The sequence below is a fragment of the Cydia splendana genome, chromosome 11 (genome assembly GCF_910591565.1).
Source record: "Cydia splendana chromosome 11, ilCydSple1.2, whole genome shotgun sequence".
NCBI lineage: Eukaryota > Metazoa > Arthropoda > Insecta > Lepidoptera > Tortricidae > Cydia > Cydia splendana.
Genome location: NC_085970.1, coordinates 15278919 through 15298653, shown reverse-complemented (window position 1 = coordinate 15298653; position 19735 = coordinate 15278919). Strand labels below are relative to the sequence as shown.

At 37.5% G+C, this 19735-nt stretch overlaps 2 protein-coding genes across 2 annotated transcripts in view; one reads left to right on the top strand and one right to left on the bottom strand.

The window, feature by feature from the left end:
• The window catches only part of LOC134795220 (transient-receptor-potential-like protein), a 395634-nt gene that overhangs the window by 130807 nt on the left and 245092 nt on the right, over positions 1-19735 (bottom strand). The gene's annotated exons all lie outside the window — the stretch shown is intronic.
• LOC134794822 (apoptosis-stimulating of p53 protein 1) lies at positions 703-18049 on the top strand. Its single transcript, XM_063766620.1, has 5 exons — positions 703-720; positions 15094-15237; positions 16065-16189; positions 16626-16825; positions 17135-18049. The coding sequence occupies exons 2-5, from the start codon at positions 15102-15104 to the stop codon at positions 17919-17921; spliced, it is 1248 nt and encodes a 415-aa protein (XP_063622690.1). The 5' UTR covers positions 703-720; positions 15094-15101; the 3' UTR covers positions 17922-18049.

Here is a 19735-nt window from a genome sequence, read left to right as displayed (position 1 = left end):
TATGCACTATCTGTACTGGGTTGATTTGTGTTTGAACTGTCTGTCTGATAATTATAGCTTTGAGCTGTCGCGTCACTGTTTTATTCCTTCTATTGATGGATGGAAAACCTCACAGCTATTTGTGTAACAGTTCATTACTTTGAAAGCTGGTGACGCATCAAATAGGGCGCGCTATCGATTTTACTGTCTCGAAGACAAAAGGTTGTATAAGCCATTGTAGAAATATATTTTACGCTTCTTTTGATAAGTATAGCTAGAAATTGTGGCTATTTCTGGAACTTTGATTTGAACTTTGTTTAGTGAGGAGTGAGGAGTGTTATAGGTATAGTGCGAAATAAAATAGTAGAAATTAAATAAAATGGAACTAAAATTTTACATACTAATTTGTTGCCATGTTTAAGAATTTTACGTCAAAAATGTGACAGTTACATAGGAAGTGGCGCCCTCATTTATTTTCTACTACTTTATGTCGCACTATACTACAGCGTGTTGTTTTGACATAGCGGCAAACTTAAAACGAGACGTAGGTTTTAGTGTTAATAAAACGTTTTAATAAGAATTATTGAATTTTTTGTTGACGGGATGACGGGAGCAAATTTTTTTCGTATAGGTACATAATACGGTAGAAACAATACTTTTTGCAGAAATAATACAGCGCAATTTACTGACTATATGATTTCTTGTTTCAGATTCTGAAGATTTACTCTACCTACGTATGAGGTAAGAATTAGTTTTTAGGTAAACCTAAAAACTGAAGTTCTTAAACTTAAGAACTTATCAGACATTTAATATTACTTATTTACTCGTAATTCTGAGTATAAGTAGGTAGTATAAAAATTCAAAAACCTAAAACGAAGATCGGGTTATAAGTTTACGTATGCGTATACGTATAAGTAAACAAAAAATACTCTTCGTTTTTCTAAATAGCAACCTTACCTATGTATAGAAATTATAGAATTTTTGTAAAAAAAAAGTAAGCATGGTGAGCAAATCTAATGGGACAGTGAGCTTAAATAGTAACCTAAAACCTTGTAGGTACCTAATTAGGAATCTGGTCGGCAGAAGCCTCTATTAGGCGCGCCGACAAGTCTTTACGCAGCCGAACGCAGACTTGATGGCCCCCAGTAAAGGTGACGTTCCATTTCAACGACAGCAGCACTACACCGATGCGTATGTACTAGTAGTGCAGCTGCGGTCAGTAATGGAATGTTACTCTAAAGGTGACGTTCCATTTCCAACGACAGCTCCAACTACCGTCAATTGGGATTGTCATTCATTTTACTATGCAAATTGACAGTAACACCAACGAGTCGCCACGGCAGTGCAACTGTCATTGGAAACGGGACGTCACCTTAACTGTATCAGTTATAAAATTCATACAACTTTATCACCTGCCAACTATACCTTACAGTAAACGGTACAGTCGAGTTGCGGCTCGCCGCGATGGCGTGACAGTACCAAAACCATTGACCGCCGTGTTGATGGCGAAACTGTGCGTGACTGTACCGTTAGAATAGATGAACGCTGTTAATTGTGGTTCTTTATAGTGTGAAATTGCACTCGGTTGGGTTGGTGGCTTTAAAAAAATTATAGCACACTCGAGAAAAATAAAAACAGGTTTATGTATAATATAAAATTGTTAAAAAGTTCGCTTAACACTTACTTATTGGTACACATCGGTAACTCGTGGCATTTAGGTAGCACTTAAAAGATTAGTGATGAGCACACATCGGTAACTCGTGGAATTTAGGTAGCAGGCACGGACTAGTGATGTGACAATGTTCTTCCTATACGAGTCGAGAAAAAGAAACCACTAAAAAAAGGAAATTAATTAAACTAATCTTTTAAGTGCTACCTAAATGCCACGAGTTACCGATGTGTACTTATTGGTTATAAATGTTAACAAGATTTGTTCTTTTAAATAAAAAATCTTATTCTTATTCTTAAATGGGATTTTCATAATGTGCCTACGGAGTGAGCACTCTAAGCTACCTAACTTATGTATCCATGCCTCAAACTTGTTCTCGATGCAAAGAAGCAAGAAAAAAGAACAGAAGAAGAAGGAAGAAGACTGTGACCACGCTGAGTCTTGGCACTGGGAGAATTCACAGGAGTTATACCATACCCGTGAATTTCCTGATGCCTTAGCTCATCGTGGGCACCCTACAGGCGGGAAGACTGAAGAGAAAATCTGAAAGAAAAATTAAATTGTCGAGCAAATTAACGTCTTAGGGCTAATTGCTGTGCTTTTTTTGTTTGCAAGTATGTTCCATATTTATTAGATGAAATCTTATTTATTTCATATTTGTTGCACAATATAACATGGTTAGGTTAGGTTAAAATGACGGACTGGTTTGAATGTCTTAAGGCATTCTCTACCAGTCAACCAATGGGCTAAACCTTCTGGTTTAGACCATAGATTTGGTAGGTTCAGGGTTTTTTTAGAGTAAATTAAATTGTAATCAAGACATGATGATTAAACAACTTATGTTGATAAACTATTACATGTACAAATGAGGAGTGTCTTTGCAAAAGGGCTTATTTTTGTATGGATTCCATTGAGAAATAAGACCTCCTCAAAAGAAAAGTTCTCCTTAAATTATCTAACAACATACCATTCACATCAATAATATCTAATACGCGCTCAGTGATTACAGCGAGGAAGCTAAACGGATCGTGTGTCGCATCCATATGGATAGCTTCCCGTCTTATTGTCTTGTTAAAAGAAAGGGATAATTCCCCATACATTATCTGGTTGGGATAAAATATAAGCGAAGGCGTTTTGATTTCAACGCGGGACAAGTCAAATTTTACGTCTACATCACTATCTTTCATTTCTATGTTTTCGATGTAAGTAAACTAAGTCGAAATAGACATTTGAAATTGAAGGGTCCAATGGTAGTATTATCCCAATTGAAAACCCCTTCGGTCTATTCCAGTTAATACATTTTGTCACGTAGAATTCAAGCTCTATCGCCCACTCTATTACAATTAGGTAATTTTTTGAAACCGTTCCCCCAATCCTGTAAATGGAAATGGCAAACTAAATTCCATGCATGCAGACCTGCGAGCACTTTTGTGTTTTTTTATACTACATCTGTGGCAAACAAGCATACGATGGTAAGCGGTCACCGTAACCTATGGACGCCTACAACTCCAAGGGTTATATGCGCGTTGCCGACCCTTTAAAAACCTTTACACTCCTTGTTTGAAGAACCCCAATACTGTAGTCCCTCGAGGAAACTTTAGCATAGCTCATTCTACAGCCGGACCGTCCGCGGAAGGAAATTCCTCTTAAACCACACAGTGACTTTTTAACCGACTTCCAAATCTCAAATCTCTTTATTTTTATTTTTAATTCGCTAGATATTTTAGCCTATACCACCACCAATAACAGTTATATCTCGCTACTGACGTATTGTTCCCGATTGGCTAACGCCACATCATCCTCAATTCTAAAAGACGTAAGCGCCTATATTCCCATACACAACCCCGTCCTTTTACCACGGACACATATGTGGTAATATGCGGTAATCCATTGTAATGACGGTGTGATACTATCTTGCATTGTAAACGGTAACGGTTTTTATCGGTGTTTCTGAGGATTTGTACGTGTGAGTTACGATGTAGTTTTGTTGTCATTTGTATAGCTTTTTAAATTACGAGTAATTTGTCTAAGATAGTGCTTTTTTGAACGCAGTTCAATAGCTTGAGATCGGCTTTGTTTTAGAACGCATTTAGAGTCTGTGCGGAAAGAGAAGAGTCGTGGAATGTATTGGGCCCAATACATTCCACGAGTCTTCTCTTTCCGCACAGACTCTAATCAATTTGCAAGACCGAAGTGATCCCATAAGTGTTCCGTGATCAAAGTTTTGTACGGAACACTAAAATCGGAGTTTTTCTAAAATCAACGTGAAGAATTTACTTCCTATAAATTTCTACGGAATTTTCATCTTTCCTGTATAATTGCTAAATGCCATTGTCAGTTGTAAGAAATCGAATAGATAAACAATACAATACAACACATAACACAATACACACATACAATATACACATAGGCAATATATAATCGTCACGATATCTGTCTAAGTAAAAAGCTAATGATGATAATCTGAAGCACGTAAAATCGAGAAAAGTTTTCACATTCTTAACTTCCTTAACTTTTTATGACAATAAATTAAGGTAGATAAGTTTATGTGGGGTAAGAGAATCATAGTTTATTTTGCTTGGGACAAGAGAAACAGTATGAGGATTCAAGTGTTTCTCTTGCCCCAATGTTTCTCTTACCCCATCTAACCTTATCTAGTTTTTAGTCTAGACTAGAAGGGACCTAACTGTCAATATTATTAAGTAGGTATGTCAATCTGTGTTTTATATATATTTTGAGGCTATCCTCTAATTCGGCATATATTTGTAAGACCGGCCATCGTTAGGGGAAACCTTATCCAAAAGGATCATCCACACCATAGTTATCGTTTGTGAAGCAACACTGTGCAATACGGTGTAGCTTGTCCGATTTCTAAGATCAAGTTCATCATACAATTTACTATGGCTTACTTGATCTTAGAAAAACGGACAGACTACAACAATGGGTGACCTCCCTAGTTACTTACTGGTGGTTCAAATGTTTTAATTATTTTTTTATTTTAGTTATATAGGTTCTGGCGTTCTGGCCATAAAATATGCTCCAAGCACCTTAGTAATTAGTTTTTCATATTACTTAAGTTTTTTTTTCTTGGCCCTCCTACTTAAGTAGGACTTTGTCATGCGAAATGGCACTACAGTGAGGAATCTTAGACTTATGATTATGTTTCTATCGCGTGATAATATTTATGACATTTAATTTAATTCTAAACATTAACAATATCATCTGTCAGAATGAGACTTAACGACCGGCAAGGCGTCTGCGTTAGCGCCACAAACAGACCACTTACTAACATTTTAGATGGCGCATGTAAGGCCACTCGTGTCAAGAGTATTGGGGCATTCCTACTTTATCGGGGACATGACGCGTATGGCAGCTTACAGCTACCTTAATAACCTTCAGAAATCTGTAATATATAGGTACCGTTGAATTTATTTACTAAAATTTTGGACAATAATATAGAGATTTTAATGTGCTATGACATCGCGGTATTTGTAACCGCTGCCTAAGGTTGCTCTTCCATCGAAGCGGAAATGATCGCGGAATGAGAGGAACAGCATAGGAATAGCATGCTACCTGCATCCCGTGGAAAGGCTGCCTAAGGTTTATAACGCATTGCGATTAAATTACCTGCGGTTTCAGTCTAATTTCTTGCGTTTTCAGTATTGCAAGTGCGTGCGCTTATTAAGCATTCCGTACACTACACTTTTCGTCGTTCTGAAACCGCAAGAAATTAATCGCAGTGCGTTCTAAGCCTAACGGCCTGGCCAAGACATTACGCGACTGGCTTCGGCTAAAGCGACAACCATAAGTTGGAGCGAGATACAGCAATCGAACCTTTCGTTCCCACCTATGGTTCTCGCCTTAGCCGAAGCCAGTCGCGCAGCGGAGCAGGCCGTAGCGGAGTCTGTGCGTCGTAGTCTGTCGACATATCAACCGCGTTTTTCCTGATCGTCGACTGATGGGAGCCAGACACAATGCTGAGAGCAACATTATCTAGCCAATTAAGAACAGTTGTATCGGCCGATAAGGGCTAATGCTGCTTTAATGTAAAAAATGGCTTCCTTATGGCTTGTTGTGCGACAAAGTTGGGGTTCGCACGCGGTTAGGCGAAATTCCCATACCTACTCATTAAAAAAAATACAAATAGTTACCTACAAAATTTTATCTCAGAAATAGAATAATACCAGTGTTACATTTAAAATGCTGACCCCCTAGGTATAGGTTATTCTGTGGGGGAAATAATATGGTTTACAGTAAAAAATGTTGGTTATTCACATCAATGTGGTTTCAAAATAAAATAGAGACAAATATTAAGTTAAACAATTAAAAAAATTATGAGTAATTAAATTTAAGTTTAATAATAGTAACTATAAGTACTATAAACTAAATTTTCAAAACATATTTACATAGTATATACATACAATTTTAATTTTCTGACTATATATTATGTCAGATAACGTATGCTGACAAAACTAAAGGTACAGTTATTAATTAAGGTACAGTCACCTTCAATAATATATGTTACACAACAAAGGCCGCAAATATTCTTATTTGTAGAGCCATAAGAACGTGTCACATATTTTTGCGGCCTTCGAAGAGTAACATAATTATTGCATGTGACTGTACAGTTCGGATTCAGAGCGGCTACCGCGAAAACCGAAATTCGCAAATTGCGGGGATCTTTCTCTTTTACTCCAATGAAGGCGTAATAAGAGTGACAGAGAAAAATGCCCGCAATTTGCGAACTTCGATTTTCGCGGTTATAGCCCAGGCTACATCAGCATTAGGTTAGGTAGGTATTGCAGCGCGATTATTGCCGACAGCAAATGTCAAAAATCCGGGCAGCATCACTGGACAGCACAGTAATGTCACCGCAATACTGCATCAGTCATTGACGTATTATATCTATGGATTGGCCTTACGGGCACTAAAAATGGTACTAGTTCAGCGGTGTGACTCACCAATTCGAGCCAATCGCGCAGCCTAACGCAGCTAGTTGCGACCAATCGCGCGCGTGATGCGAACTCATCAACCAATCGCGTGCGTGATGCGAACTCATCAACCAATCGCGTTGTAGCGGTGTCACACCGCTGTACTGGCCCCATTCTTATTACCCGTAAGGCCAGTCCTGAGATTTTATACGTCAATGGCATCAGTAGTTAATGTAGGCGATTACTGGCGCAAATATCAAAGGTCGTTTCATCGAGATATTTAGGTAGGTACAGTCACCTGCAATAATATGTTACACAACGAAGGCCGCAAAAATATCTGACACGATCTTATTTGTAGAGCCATAAGAGCGTGTCACATATTTTTGCGGCCTTCGGAGAGTAACATAATTATGATTGCAGGTGACTGTACCTATATTAAATTTGAAGTAGTACAGTCAACTGTAAAAATATGGGTGTAGACAACTTACTCAAAAATATGTCCCATAGTCCTTAATTCACTGACATAAGAGTTATGGGACATATTTTTGAGATGATTTGTACACCCATATTTTTACAGTTGATAGCAACACTCTTAATTAACTCTACATCGGTGGACCTTATGCCATTTGTAATAAGGTTTACGAACACGAACTGTCAGTTAACAGTGTGGGCGAAGGTACCTAGCTCTAGACGGGTTATTCGCGGATGGTCTAGAACGCAAAATGACTAGTGTAATATTTTGTCTAGGGTAAATGTGGGATAGTTGCCATACTTTTTGAAAAAGGTGAATAAACTACAGAAGATAAGCATTTAAAAATCTTATAACACACTGTTAGTTTGTATACTCATTAGTAAACAATATTCTCAAGGTAGTTTGATATTATTTGTTTTATTTGTTTAGTTATAAACAAAATAAAAAGGTCCTTCGGACGGGGATAGATGCCAACTGTATGGGTTAGATGCCGCAAAGATATTTTGACTCGTGGGATAGTATACAAATAGAACAAATAATATCCAGCTACCTTGAAAATATTGTTTATTAATAAGTATACAAACTAACACTGTGTTATAAGATTTTTAAATGCTTATCTTCTATATTTTATTCACCTGTTTCAAAAAGTATGGCAACTATCCCACATTTACCTTAATCTGTTGCGGCGTGAAATAGTTTTTCGCAATAAATCACAATACGTCCATTTTAGCGAAGTGTTCGTCATTAACCAGAGGGAGGAAAAGAGTAAGCTTACAAATAAAAAAATAATTGCAAGCGTTGAATTCGCACAAGTCGCTATGTGCAAATTTGGGCATCTATCCCCCTATGGCGTCTATCCCACATTTACCCTATATCGCTATTAGTCTACATCGCAAACGGTCTAGAACGCAAAATGCCTACATTTTTTTTTTGTTTTATCTTAACTTTATAGCGATGTCGACGGAGCCCCGCTTCCGCAGGGCTCCTATTCTGTGCTGTTTGGCCTTCGGCCATTTGAAGATACCTAACGAACCTAACCTACCTATGTAAAATGTGGTGATATAAAAAGTGGGCATTTTGCGTTCTAGACCGTTTGCGATGTAGACTAATAGCGATATCTAGACAAAATATTACTGTAGTCATTTTGCGTTCTAGACCGTCCGCGATTGACCCCTCTAGACTAGTTATTCTCATCTTATCTCAAACATGGACATAATTCTGAACGACTTTGAATAACCACGAAGAACAAAATTCAAACATTTTTTTAAACTACAAGGCAGACAGCTTCCTGTCTTAACCTCTAAAACCTGATTTTCCTCATTCAAAAACGCCTCCGGTCTTAAAAAACCCTTTTGTTTTACAAAAAGAACCGAACCGTTGAAACACCCATTTAACGCGTAGTTAGCCCAAATCGCCGGTTCGCCGAATACCCTCAATTTTAAAAGTAATTTGGCTCGTGCCAGGTCTTAGTTTCTTGGAAGTTTCATTCATACAAAAAGCTTAAATTGTTTTAATGGGTTTATCCATTAGTTTTTAGGTAGAAAAATTAGAAAATAAAAGCTGCGGGTTGTGCTGGCGATACTACTTATTTATTTGTAAAGTAATTTTACACGTCAAGGAAGAAAAATACAGGGTGATTCAGGAGACGTGAGCAGGACTAACACTGCGCATATCGTTAATTATAAGCAACTGTTTCGTATCAGTATTAGTGAGGTTAACGTTAATTTTCTAGTCGTGTTGAAAAAAAACGTTATTAATTTTTTTACGACATGCATGGTCACCCTAAAATTAGAATACTAAACTACCGATATTCTGTGTCAAATTGAATGTCATCACTGTCATCACGGTCTGGTTACTTTTGAAAACTCGTATCTCACTCAAGTTTGACAGTTTATTTTCTTCGTAATCAAAATGCCATTACGGTTAAAGAGGATTTATGTTTATTAATTAGGTCCTGTAGGGTGACCATGATTGTTGAGAATTAAATTTGCTCTCACCAAAAAGTAAAAAAATAGGAAAAAGTGTGGTTGTTTCTCCTAAATACGACGGTGATCGATCAATTATCAGTTACTGAGTGTGCAGGATTAGTCCTGCTCACGTCTCATGAATCATCCTGTATAATAGTAAGTTTAAGACTACTTGTTTTAGTACTTGTAAGAATGGCGACGAATGGGATCTTATTATGCTGATGATATTAAGTAGGTAACTTAACATGTCATAGATAATTACTAAAAACAAATTGAGAGTGGGCGTAGAGCCAGGAATTCAGAAGGAAATAAAAGATATGGCCCGCCGTGCGATATTTGCGACGGGAGATATGACCTCGGATTTTTACCCTTTATCTCGATTAATCTGAAAATAGACCTACTTATGTTTAAAATTTTGCTCGTCAGATCGGACGGACATGAAAACGCACACACAATCATAAAAAAACGCATACTATAGGTACTATCACTATTCAAATTACTCATCTCTCGTACACTCAACCCCGATCCGTTTAAAAAATGTGACATGTGCGCCAACAAGCTCGACGAGCTTGCACGCCGTGTGTGAGGTGATTCGGCGCGGCCTTGCGTGCGGCTGCCGCAATTACGCGGCTACCGATAATTCCCTCTAACTTTGTACCGATAGTTCATAATTTACCTGCTAGGGATGGGAAAGTGTCGATGTAAATAAAACCACCAAATTAAAAAATGACCCTGAGAAAACTATAACAACGATAACGAGGTAAAATCATTTTATTTTTATTTTGTTTTGTCTATTTTATGTAAGTACCTACCTATACTTACCTGTTTATGTGCAATAAAGTGACATAACTATATATACATAGGCTGTACAAAATCTATCTAAGAACCGTCGCTGGTTTATAATTTATTTTTCAGAAAACCGTAACTATGTTGAACGATCTGTTTTAGAGATAATTAGGCACATTGATTGGTGTGTACAAACAATAAACAAATCCTAAACACACTTTTATACTGTGGCTCGGTTCCATAGCGACTAAAACCTACATTATAAACGTTAGGCTATTTTTTTCAAGAGAAATAGGTACACACAAACACATGTCACTTCATACTCATGAAAAAATTTAGAGGAATGCAAAAAAAAATATTACTGGATTACAGCATCTAAAGTACTTTTTTTGCGTATCTCTTTTGTCCATAAGTGTAATTTTGCACAAATATTTTTTAAACAAACTATCAAATGGCAAAAAGAAATACTATTGATATCTTATGTCTAAATTATGAATGAATTCATTGATAAAGTCGCCATGCACTTTTACGGCTAATGGTACCTAAACCTATCGATAAATTTCCATCCATAGTGCCGTAATAACAATCTCGCTTTAGGCTTCCCGCGAACACCTCTACATTACCCAAGCCGCATGAAATACAAATAAATGATGACCATTTACAAACATGTAGGTACTTTGTATTGTTGACTACCTTATTATTATGTACAGCCGGCGTATTATGGATGCTTTTATCCACGTGATAAAATAACTGTCACTTTTTAACACCGCAGGATAGAAAGTGACGGACACCGTTTTATCACTCTGTCACGTAGACAAGAACGACCATCATATCCGTACAGATCAACATTAAACCATTATGCTTAAATCTTGAATTGAAATCTTAATGCTCTCTTAATGAATGCTATGTGATACATAAATGTTGGATGGTTAAACACTAGCTGACCGTAAGCTAATGGGATAATTTTATTATAACACTCAGTTTAATGAGCTAATTACTTTACTACACGATAATCCTTTATACTCCTTTGGCCTCAGTATAGATTGTATAATCTTTAAGAAACTTATAGCTGGAGGCCCTTTTTCTTCGTAAACGGTGCAAATTACAAATAATGCCGACATCCCGTCTTCTCGTTGTTTTTCGAGTTGTTTCTTTAATAGCCTATATTAACTAAGCAAGAACTGAACACCTGGGTAATAGGATAATACTCTTAACAAGCCTATATTATGCATTGACACTTGCAATGGAATTTAAACTTTAAGTTGAAGCGTGAAGATTGTATTTGCGAATCTGCGTTGCCGTCAGATAAGAGATTGCAGTGGTGTCGATGATACAGTAAGTATTGGAAACCTGTTTGTCTTCCGTTTTTTCCGGTGTTAGAGGAATAAGTATGGTCGGAAGACTCAAAAGGAAGAGTGGAGCACATGCAGCTGCTCTTATCTTAATTATAATGGTGGAAACAATCAGGAGGTCTATCTGTACTGAGTTGGGTAACGCCCGCCCAAGACTAAGGTTTGCTTTTGCGTTAATTCTTTAAACAAATACAGAGTTGTTGCAATTAAATAATAAAGATCTAGCTGAATTATATAGGTAAAGCTACGCGTACGCATAGCTATTCTTACAGACAACAATATTATATGCCTGACTGAATGTTGGATGGATTACCTACGTATAAATAACGATTAAATGCCTAAAATATGGTAAATAATTTAGGCATTTAATCGTGTTTTAAATCGTTCGTAACGATAAGTTGTTAATTGTGGATAATGTGAGTGGTTGTCTACAACACGTAAAAAACTTCAGACTTCAGGAGCCTTACCACGATCCGCCTGCCTTAGCAGTGTCAAACTGGCTTACTCACTAACGTCTGCGTAACTTACTTTCTATACATCTCTTTTGCACTAATATGAGAGTACGAGAGATATGCATAGAAAGTAAGTTTCGCTCACGCTAGCGAATACAAATATTAATAGTATCAAACTGGTGGTAGACGTACAGATTTCTTCAACTGAAACTTCACATCAAAATAATTCGTATAAAAAGTGGGTAGTTGGCTAATTAATAAAAGCGACAAAAACTAAGTAAAACATCAGATTTTGAATACCAAATGACCCAAATAAATCACAAGCATTCCAATGTGTTTCTATATAGCATATAATAGTGTTGGGTGTGGCAGAGGGTGGCCTAAATGCCACGGGCGTGGGCCAACAATGGGGTAAAAGTGGGGTAAGGGGGGATAAGGGGTAACCCTAGGGTAGGGGCGGATATGCCTAATGGTGCCAAGTCACGAATCCAACACTCAAATTACCAAGTTAATGTGACTAAAGCAGTTTATGGATTTATTATTTTATTTTCACGCTATTGTTGGTAACTGATTTTTTGCGGGCGTGTTGGTAGTAAAAAGTTGTAATAAAAAGTAATACTGAAAAGTTTATTCTTTGCTACGTAACGTTAAAGCTACGTTAAAATTTAATAGGCATTTTAAACATGTACATGTGCATTTTCACTTAACTGTGTACTATTAAAAGTACAAGTTAAAATGAAATTGCCCAGGTACCTATGCCATAAGTGAAACTTAAGTAAAGTCATTGAAAAATACTGTTTAGGTGCTTATTTTAGCCTTTTGGACGCCAATGACCGATATATCAGCACCGCAGGTCCAACGCCAAAAACGGATTAATCGGTCACAGACCACAGAGCAACATAGACCTACGTGCATATGCATAAAGTTCAATTTCAGTTTTGACACTTCGGTGACGTGGCGTCCGAGTGACAGCTTTTGTGTTTGACACGGCGTCGTAAACTAGATCGGACTTAACAAAATCACACATTATTAATGCAGTTAATTCATCAAACATCATAATGTAAAAATGGAGTATTCATCTTCAACTACAACTTCTAAGTATTATACTCGTACCTACCACTTCGATGTTGTCAAAGGAATTGTAAAAAGCAATTTTAGTTTTCTAAGAAACTAAACGTTTCACAAGCAATAAACCGCTTACCATAATTCCACGTTAATACACTATCTTTACCCCACATCAGCAATATCTAATGCAAATTACGTTGCCAAAACCCCAATTTCCTGCAAAATTCTGCATTCCCAACATTGCATCATGGTATTTCCTGGGGTGCCTCCCTTCAGTACCAGGCGCGGCTGGGGCATGCAACTCACCTCGCAGGGGTGGTTATAGGTCACCCTACCTTAATTACTCTGGGGTACATGTACGTATGCATATATTTGTGTGGCGATGACTTTGGTGTTTTCATGTTAACGCATAGGGTTTAGTGTGAACTGTGAATATGTTATTGAAGTTGTTGTTTTCGTATATATTTTTTTAGATTTTAAGTATCCAGCCGTTAATAGTTATCACCAGGCATTGTTCCACCAAAGTTCTTTAGACTCTGGGCATAAGAAGAGTTAGAACCTAAACGATACGTATCTTTGTATAATGATGATATGTAGGTATTTGTATAGTTAGAGCCATTTTTATAAGACAAAGCTGTATAATACTTAAATAGAAAAAAACTTAACTGTAATTTGAAATATGCATTTTAAGATATACTTATAGACTAAAGGATAATAGTAGTTCATTTGATTAAATTTTTTTGTTTGGTTTATTGTAACCATAGCTAATGGATCAATATATTGTTTTGTACAAAGCTTCGACAAAAAATATGTTTACATTGGAATTGAATAATCACATATAAATATTGATTAACAGTATGTAGCTTACCTATAAATGCGCCTTGGCTATTCTTCCGTTTCGTAATAGTATAGGGTATTTGACAATTTTTTTATGAATGGTATCAATCGATCAGGTTTGTTTTGAGGATCAAATGTCTTTATGGGACCCATTGTCTTACACAAATGATGGTCAAAGTCTGGCACCCGCACTTTACTGACGAAACGCTTCTAACAAAATGGCAATTCGTCGTGACGTCACCATGTAACGTTAGGGGCCGTTTCGAGGCATGGAAAACAAGGAAATTTTGTCGGTGAAATATTGCGTTTATATATATTGTTGGTATACAATATTTTTTTTTATTGGTCTGTTTAAGCTAACACAAGCTATTATACTTAGTAACTTTATTTTTATTAATTAATTACAGTGAGACGCCTCATTCTGCTCTCGTATGTTTCTTTTCTCTTAATGAATGTATTAATTATACAGGATATTGACTCTTGGAGACCCTATACATCTCTAAGGATAACTTGATAAACTATATAATCTTATAGTTCTGACACCTAGAGACATTTACACCTCTAAATATTATAGATTTTTTTTTTGTGTTTTGTATGTGTATTTTTTATGTAATTCGACATTAAGAGACCATATACATCTCTTAGTAATTGTAATACGTTAGATTGAATTGTTAGTTTTATTTTATAAAATTGTTGATGTTATTATTTTTGCTTGTAATTATGTAAATTCAATGATGACGTGTAAAAGTGCCCTTGTGGCCTATTTGCTTAATAAATGTTGATGTTTGATGTTTGATGTTTAAATAAAATGTAAGGAATCGAATGGTACCATATTTTTTCTATTTAGATGTTAATTTTTTTTTTTAACTTTTAGGTCTTGTATTTTTTATTATTCCCATACCTATATTATTTAAGTTTCCAATTTATTGTGATAAATTGCTCATTTTCTATCTATTTGACTAGATTTAGTTATACAATTCAACATATGTCAACAACCCTATTGTAACAGTAATTCCATAATCCCTGCACCTATTCATTTCTGGATCCGATGCCGAGGTTTATAACTTGAAGCGAATAAGATAAGAATCAATAATAATGGTATTGGGAAATGTCTGTCAATGATCTATGAAGCTTTATTCATACCAAAATACATCAAAAACTCGTCACATTACAAATCGTTTACAATAAATACCTATAAACTAACTTATATACTTAAACTACTGTCGGAAGCCGGTGTTGCTCGAAGAAAACTATAAATAAATACAGCACAATAAATTCTGTCAATTCTAAAATGCTTTTGATAATCGTTTGTCCCTACTTATATCCGTCATTTGTGTTTCTTATAAAGAGACAAAAAACAGATGTTTTATGATAAAATGGGTAGATCCAGTCGAAAGTTTTCATTTATGCCCCATTTTGTACCTTGTTACAGTGACAATAGTATGAATATGAGGTCTCTAGCGACTTTTATATTGATTGTCACTGTGACAAGGTACGAAATGGGTCATATATTAATACTTTCGACCGTACCTATTAAGTAGTAACTTAACCCAAAAACTTAAACCAATGTTCACTCTTTCCAGGTGACATTATGGAGCCATCCTCGTCAGATTACAGCGACGAGGAGGTGGGTGTGCTCGCGCGCGGACAGAAACTGTGGGTGCGCGGTGTGCGTCCGCACACAACATGCGCGGACATTGTGCGTGCCCTGCAGGACACGCCTGAAGGTTGGTCTACTCTGTACAAGTTAGCAGGGATAGGTAGTGGTAGTCTGTCCTGGTCAGACAGTGGTGAGGTGGGCTCGCTGGTGGACAGAAGCTGTGCGTGGCGTGTGTCCGCACACAACATGCGCGGACATTGTGCGCGCGCTGCAGGATGCACCTGAAGGTTGGTCTACCCTGTACAAGTTAGACAAGAATGGTAGACATGCAGCTATCCTCGTCAGACGTCTTGAGGTGGTGGACGCGCGCGGCCATAAATGTACCTAATTAGAACATTACCATTTATGTAAGACGAGCAATTAGTGGACTAAACCGAAAACTAATGAACAGAGGTCGGACAACTCATCGCAAAACCATCAAAAATCGTTTATATCTCAAAATAGGACAAGATTTATTAAACTCATATTATGTACACAGTATCTTTATAAAATTTCCAGGTTATACTCAAAAACTGCAGTTCAAAATTGTTAAAAAAATTGTATCGTGTTCCATACCATATTTATATTTGCGATAATTTGTCCGAACTCTGCTAATGAAGTAATGACCTAATGAGATAGTAGAGCCTGTTAGATTTAGCCAATTTGGTCACCAATTTGTTGCCTTCCCTGATATAGCCACAACAACTTAACATACAACAACTTTGTCAGTAGTAAAATGCGCGAAATTCAAATTTTCCGTGGGATTTTTAGCCTACGCACCTACATTTTTTAAATTTGCCGCTTTTTTCTACTGACGGAAATGGCTTGACAGACTATAAATTTATTGCAGTAATTGAAATAACTAGGCCGAAGGAACTAAAGCCTATAAAAATTAATTCTCCTCTTTTGTTACAGCGGGCGAATTGACTGAGCACTCTGAATGGATCCTAGCGGAGCGGTGGCGTGGCGTGGAGCGCCCTCTACCACCTGACGCCCCTGTTCTCCTGGTGCTGGCAGCTTGGGGAGACGCACGGCATGAGGTACTTAAATCTCTCTCTTTCTCACCTTAGCATCAGTTACATTGTATTTAGTAAGAAATACATCCTCATGCAGATATCTGCTTCAGAGTCCAGGGTCCATGTGTCAAAACTGTGCCGATATATCGGTTATTGGCGTCCAAAAGGTTAATATCCACCTCATATAGGCCATTTTAGCCCGTTACCATGTCTTATAAGACTGCCTTATTACCTTGCCTTCTAATAAAGGCCTTTTTCAGTCAAGGAACTTGCCTTGCGCTACTTCGTACCTTGTCAGCGACAAAGAATAGGTAAAGGTAAAAAGCGATATACTCGTAAAAGCGGCTAAGATCTCATAATATTGTCAATGTGACAAGGTACAAAGTGGCACTAAAAGAAAACTTGTGTAACACGTAATACGAAGACATACACACTATAACTCCCACGGCTTATTCCAAAGGTCCGCCTGTCCCTCCGTCGCGCCTCCAGCGGAGAAGAGGACTCCGGCCGCGACAGCGACGGGAGCCGCAGCGGACGGCGGCGGCGGCGTGGTCGGACCACCCCGCCCCCTCGTGCCAAGAGCGAAGATCCTGCTGCGAGGCTGGTGACGGTGATACAGCATCAAAGCAGGACTATTCATCAGCAGCTGGACAAACTTCGGTGAGTTGATAGTTGTGCTATGGTTATCTACCTAGATTTTCCCGAGGTCTTTCCAACCAATTGGGTGAAGAACGAAAGCTGCCGCAAGACGGTGATGGTAAAACATCTTCAAAGATTTTAGCAACGAGACAAAGTTTAGTGAATATCTGACACATATCCAGTATACTTATTTTACGTATGCATCATTTTCTGTGACGCACCTGGAGCGTCTGATATCTGTATCACTCTGTCGTTACCCTAACTATGGCAACTTTTCTGTAGTTACAATTAAAAACGTCCAATTCATTCTTTATTTGTTCATCTTTGCAGGGAACAAGAAAAGCTCATCGACCAACTAGAAGATCAGACGCATAAAAGCCGTATGGAGAAGCACGGAACCAACTACCTTCTAGAATCCTACCTTCGAGACCTGGGCCGCAACACGGAAGTCAACGACAGCCAGGCGGCCAACAGTGACAGCGGAGTCGGCGTCGGCAGCGGCACACCACCCAGAAGACACACCAAACACAAATCCAGAAGAGAAAGACATCTCATGCGCGAACACTACTTCACTAAAGAGCTCACAAACATCTGCCAAGTTAACTCCGAAAGACTCACACAAACGCACAACGACACAGACTCAGACGCCTCAGCAGATGACCTCACAAAAATTAGAGAAGAAATCGAACTCCTTGAAAAGCTTGCAATCATAAACAAAAGACTACATCGCGAAGAGGAACTTGTCGTCAGACTAACAGCGAAAGTCAAAAGGTATACAGACGAAAACAAAGCGAATAGTTGTGAAAATGTCTCTCAAGTCACGATGCTGATCGACAAAATAGAAGAAGAGTTAGCACGGACGGCGAAAGAGATGCAAGATAATACCTTAGAGCTAACTAAAGCGGAGAGAGAAGTAGAGATGAGATTAAAACTCATCGACGAGTTGACGTTAGAGTTAGAAGAGGAAGAGCTACAGAACACGATATTGGAAAAACAGTTGAATGAAGCGTCGAGTCGACAACCCATCTTGTTGCAAGATAGCTACGTACCTGTCCTAGACCAAGGCACAGCTATCGATTACGGGGGACCTAGTTATGCGTTAGACACGCTCGTATGACATTAGATTTAATTATGAATCTGTCCCAAAGATGTTTGAAATTACCAGCAATCTCCTTTTGGGGACTTTAAATACCTAATGTGAGTTTTGAATCGGGCACAAAAAACCGACTCAATGGATCTCAGTTTTTCAAATAAATTTTAGTACCCAAAATTCACATTAAAAAGAGGCATTCTGCTTTAATTCACTTTCAAAAGGAAATTATATAGGTACAGTTACATTGCCCAACGGTGATAAATTAAAATAAAACTGATAATTGAGTATATATTGAGCGACTTGTGTACCATTTTAGGCTAACGAGAGATCAATATTACAGTGACAAGATTAATTAGTGGTGTAAAAATCCAAAAGAGTATTATAAATTATAAAGTTACGATTTACGTCATTAAGGCATACAAAACTGTCAAATCAAAACCAATAGATGTCTCTGTCTGCACGCTCTCTTTTGATTGGGTTATATTCTAGAGCTCTGATTGGCTAAAATATTTGAACGCAAATTATTGACTTTGTACATTTAAAACCAATAGTTATATAAATAACATAGTATAAGACAATAACTGTGGTGCTTAACCTGTGTAAAACCTAAGAATGTTATTTTACTGCGTAAAAACCTAAATGTAGTTAAGATAAAAGAAATCGAGAAAAACCATTGCAAATTCGACCTTCTTCAGACGAAATAAGGTTCTACTATTGTTTAGATTTCATCCTTTTTCACTTAGCTACGTCCAAATAAATTACGCTGCATACATTTTTTAATATTCGAGTCCAATACCAAAAATATATGACAAAAACCACCAACTGTATGTAAGTACGTAAGTTAGGGTATTCATCCACTAAACGATGTCACACGATAGCTAACAAAAAGTGTAAAGTTAAGAAGTTGTTTTGTGACATTGTTAGCGAATGGGTACCATTAGGCCTAGTCAAAATGACATCTTATTCTGCTGTTCCAAATATTGAGACATACACAATACTAGGTACGTTGTTGGACTTTGAGATCAAATGTATCAAAGCATTTGACCAATTATGCTTGTTCTATACGTATTTGGGGCAATGCAGAAAAAGGTTGATTGGGTTTGTAAAAAATACTTCAAACGAGATTATTAGATGAATCATATATATTTGTAAAAAAATTACTTTTTAACCTTTTGAACGCCAAACGGCGCATCCATTTGCCGTACCACTGACGCCACGGGGGTAAAATTTAGTTTTATGAATAAATAATGCCAACCTAAAATTGGGGTGTTTTTCAGGTACATTTTCATCAAAAAACGATCGACGTCAAATGCCGTCTTTGGCGTCGTTGTCACGATTTTGCGTTGACGTCAATTGCCGTCTGTGGCGTTCAAAAGGTTAACGACTGTCCAGACGAGAACAATTTTTCGCCAATCTGATTAAATTGTCCGATCAAATGTCAAAGTGGCGTTTGCGTCCGTGGCGAAAAATTGTCCCCGTTTGGACACGCCTTTATCCATTTGGACCTTAACTTTCGTATATGAATATATCTTACCTGGTGTCTTAGGTGTGTGGTTGTGTAAAGTGTCATTCTATAGAACTTGCTAACTATGTAAACAAACCGCCATATTAGAATTGTTTCTGAATGTCAATTTGCTAGTGACTTTTGTTTACATAGTTAGCAAGTTCCATAGAATGACACTTTAACCAAGCGGACTCTAAGTGCCCTCCATATTATTAACTGACAATTCGTGATGTCTAAGGTTGCATGGTATTCCACCTGTTCAAATTCTTGGTCCAATGTGCATCGAGTCTCACTCTCTCTTTATAAGCAAAATGTGAGACGCAAATACACATAG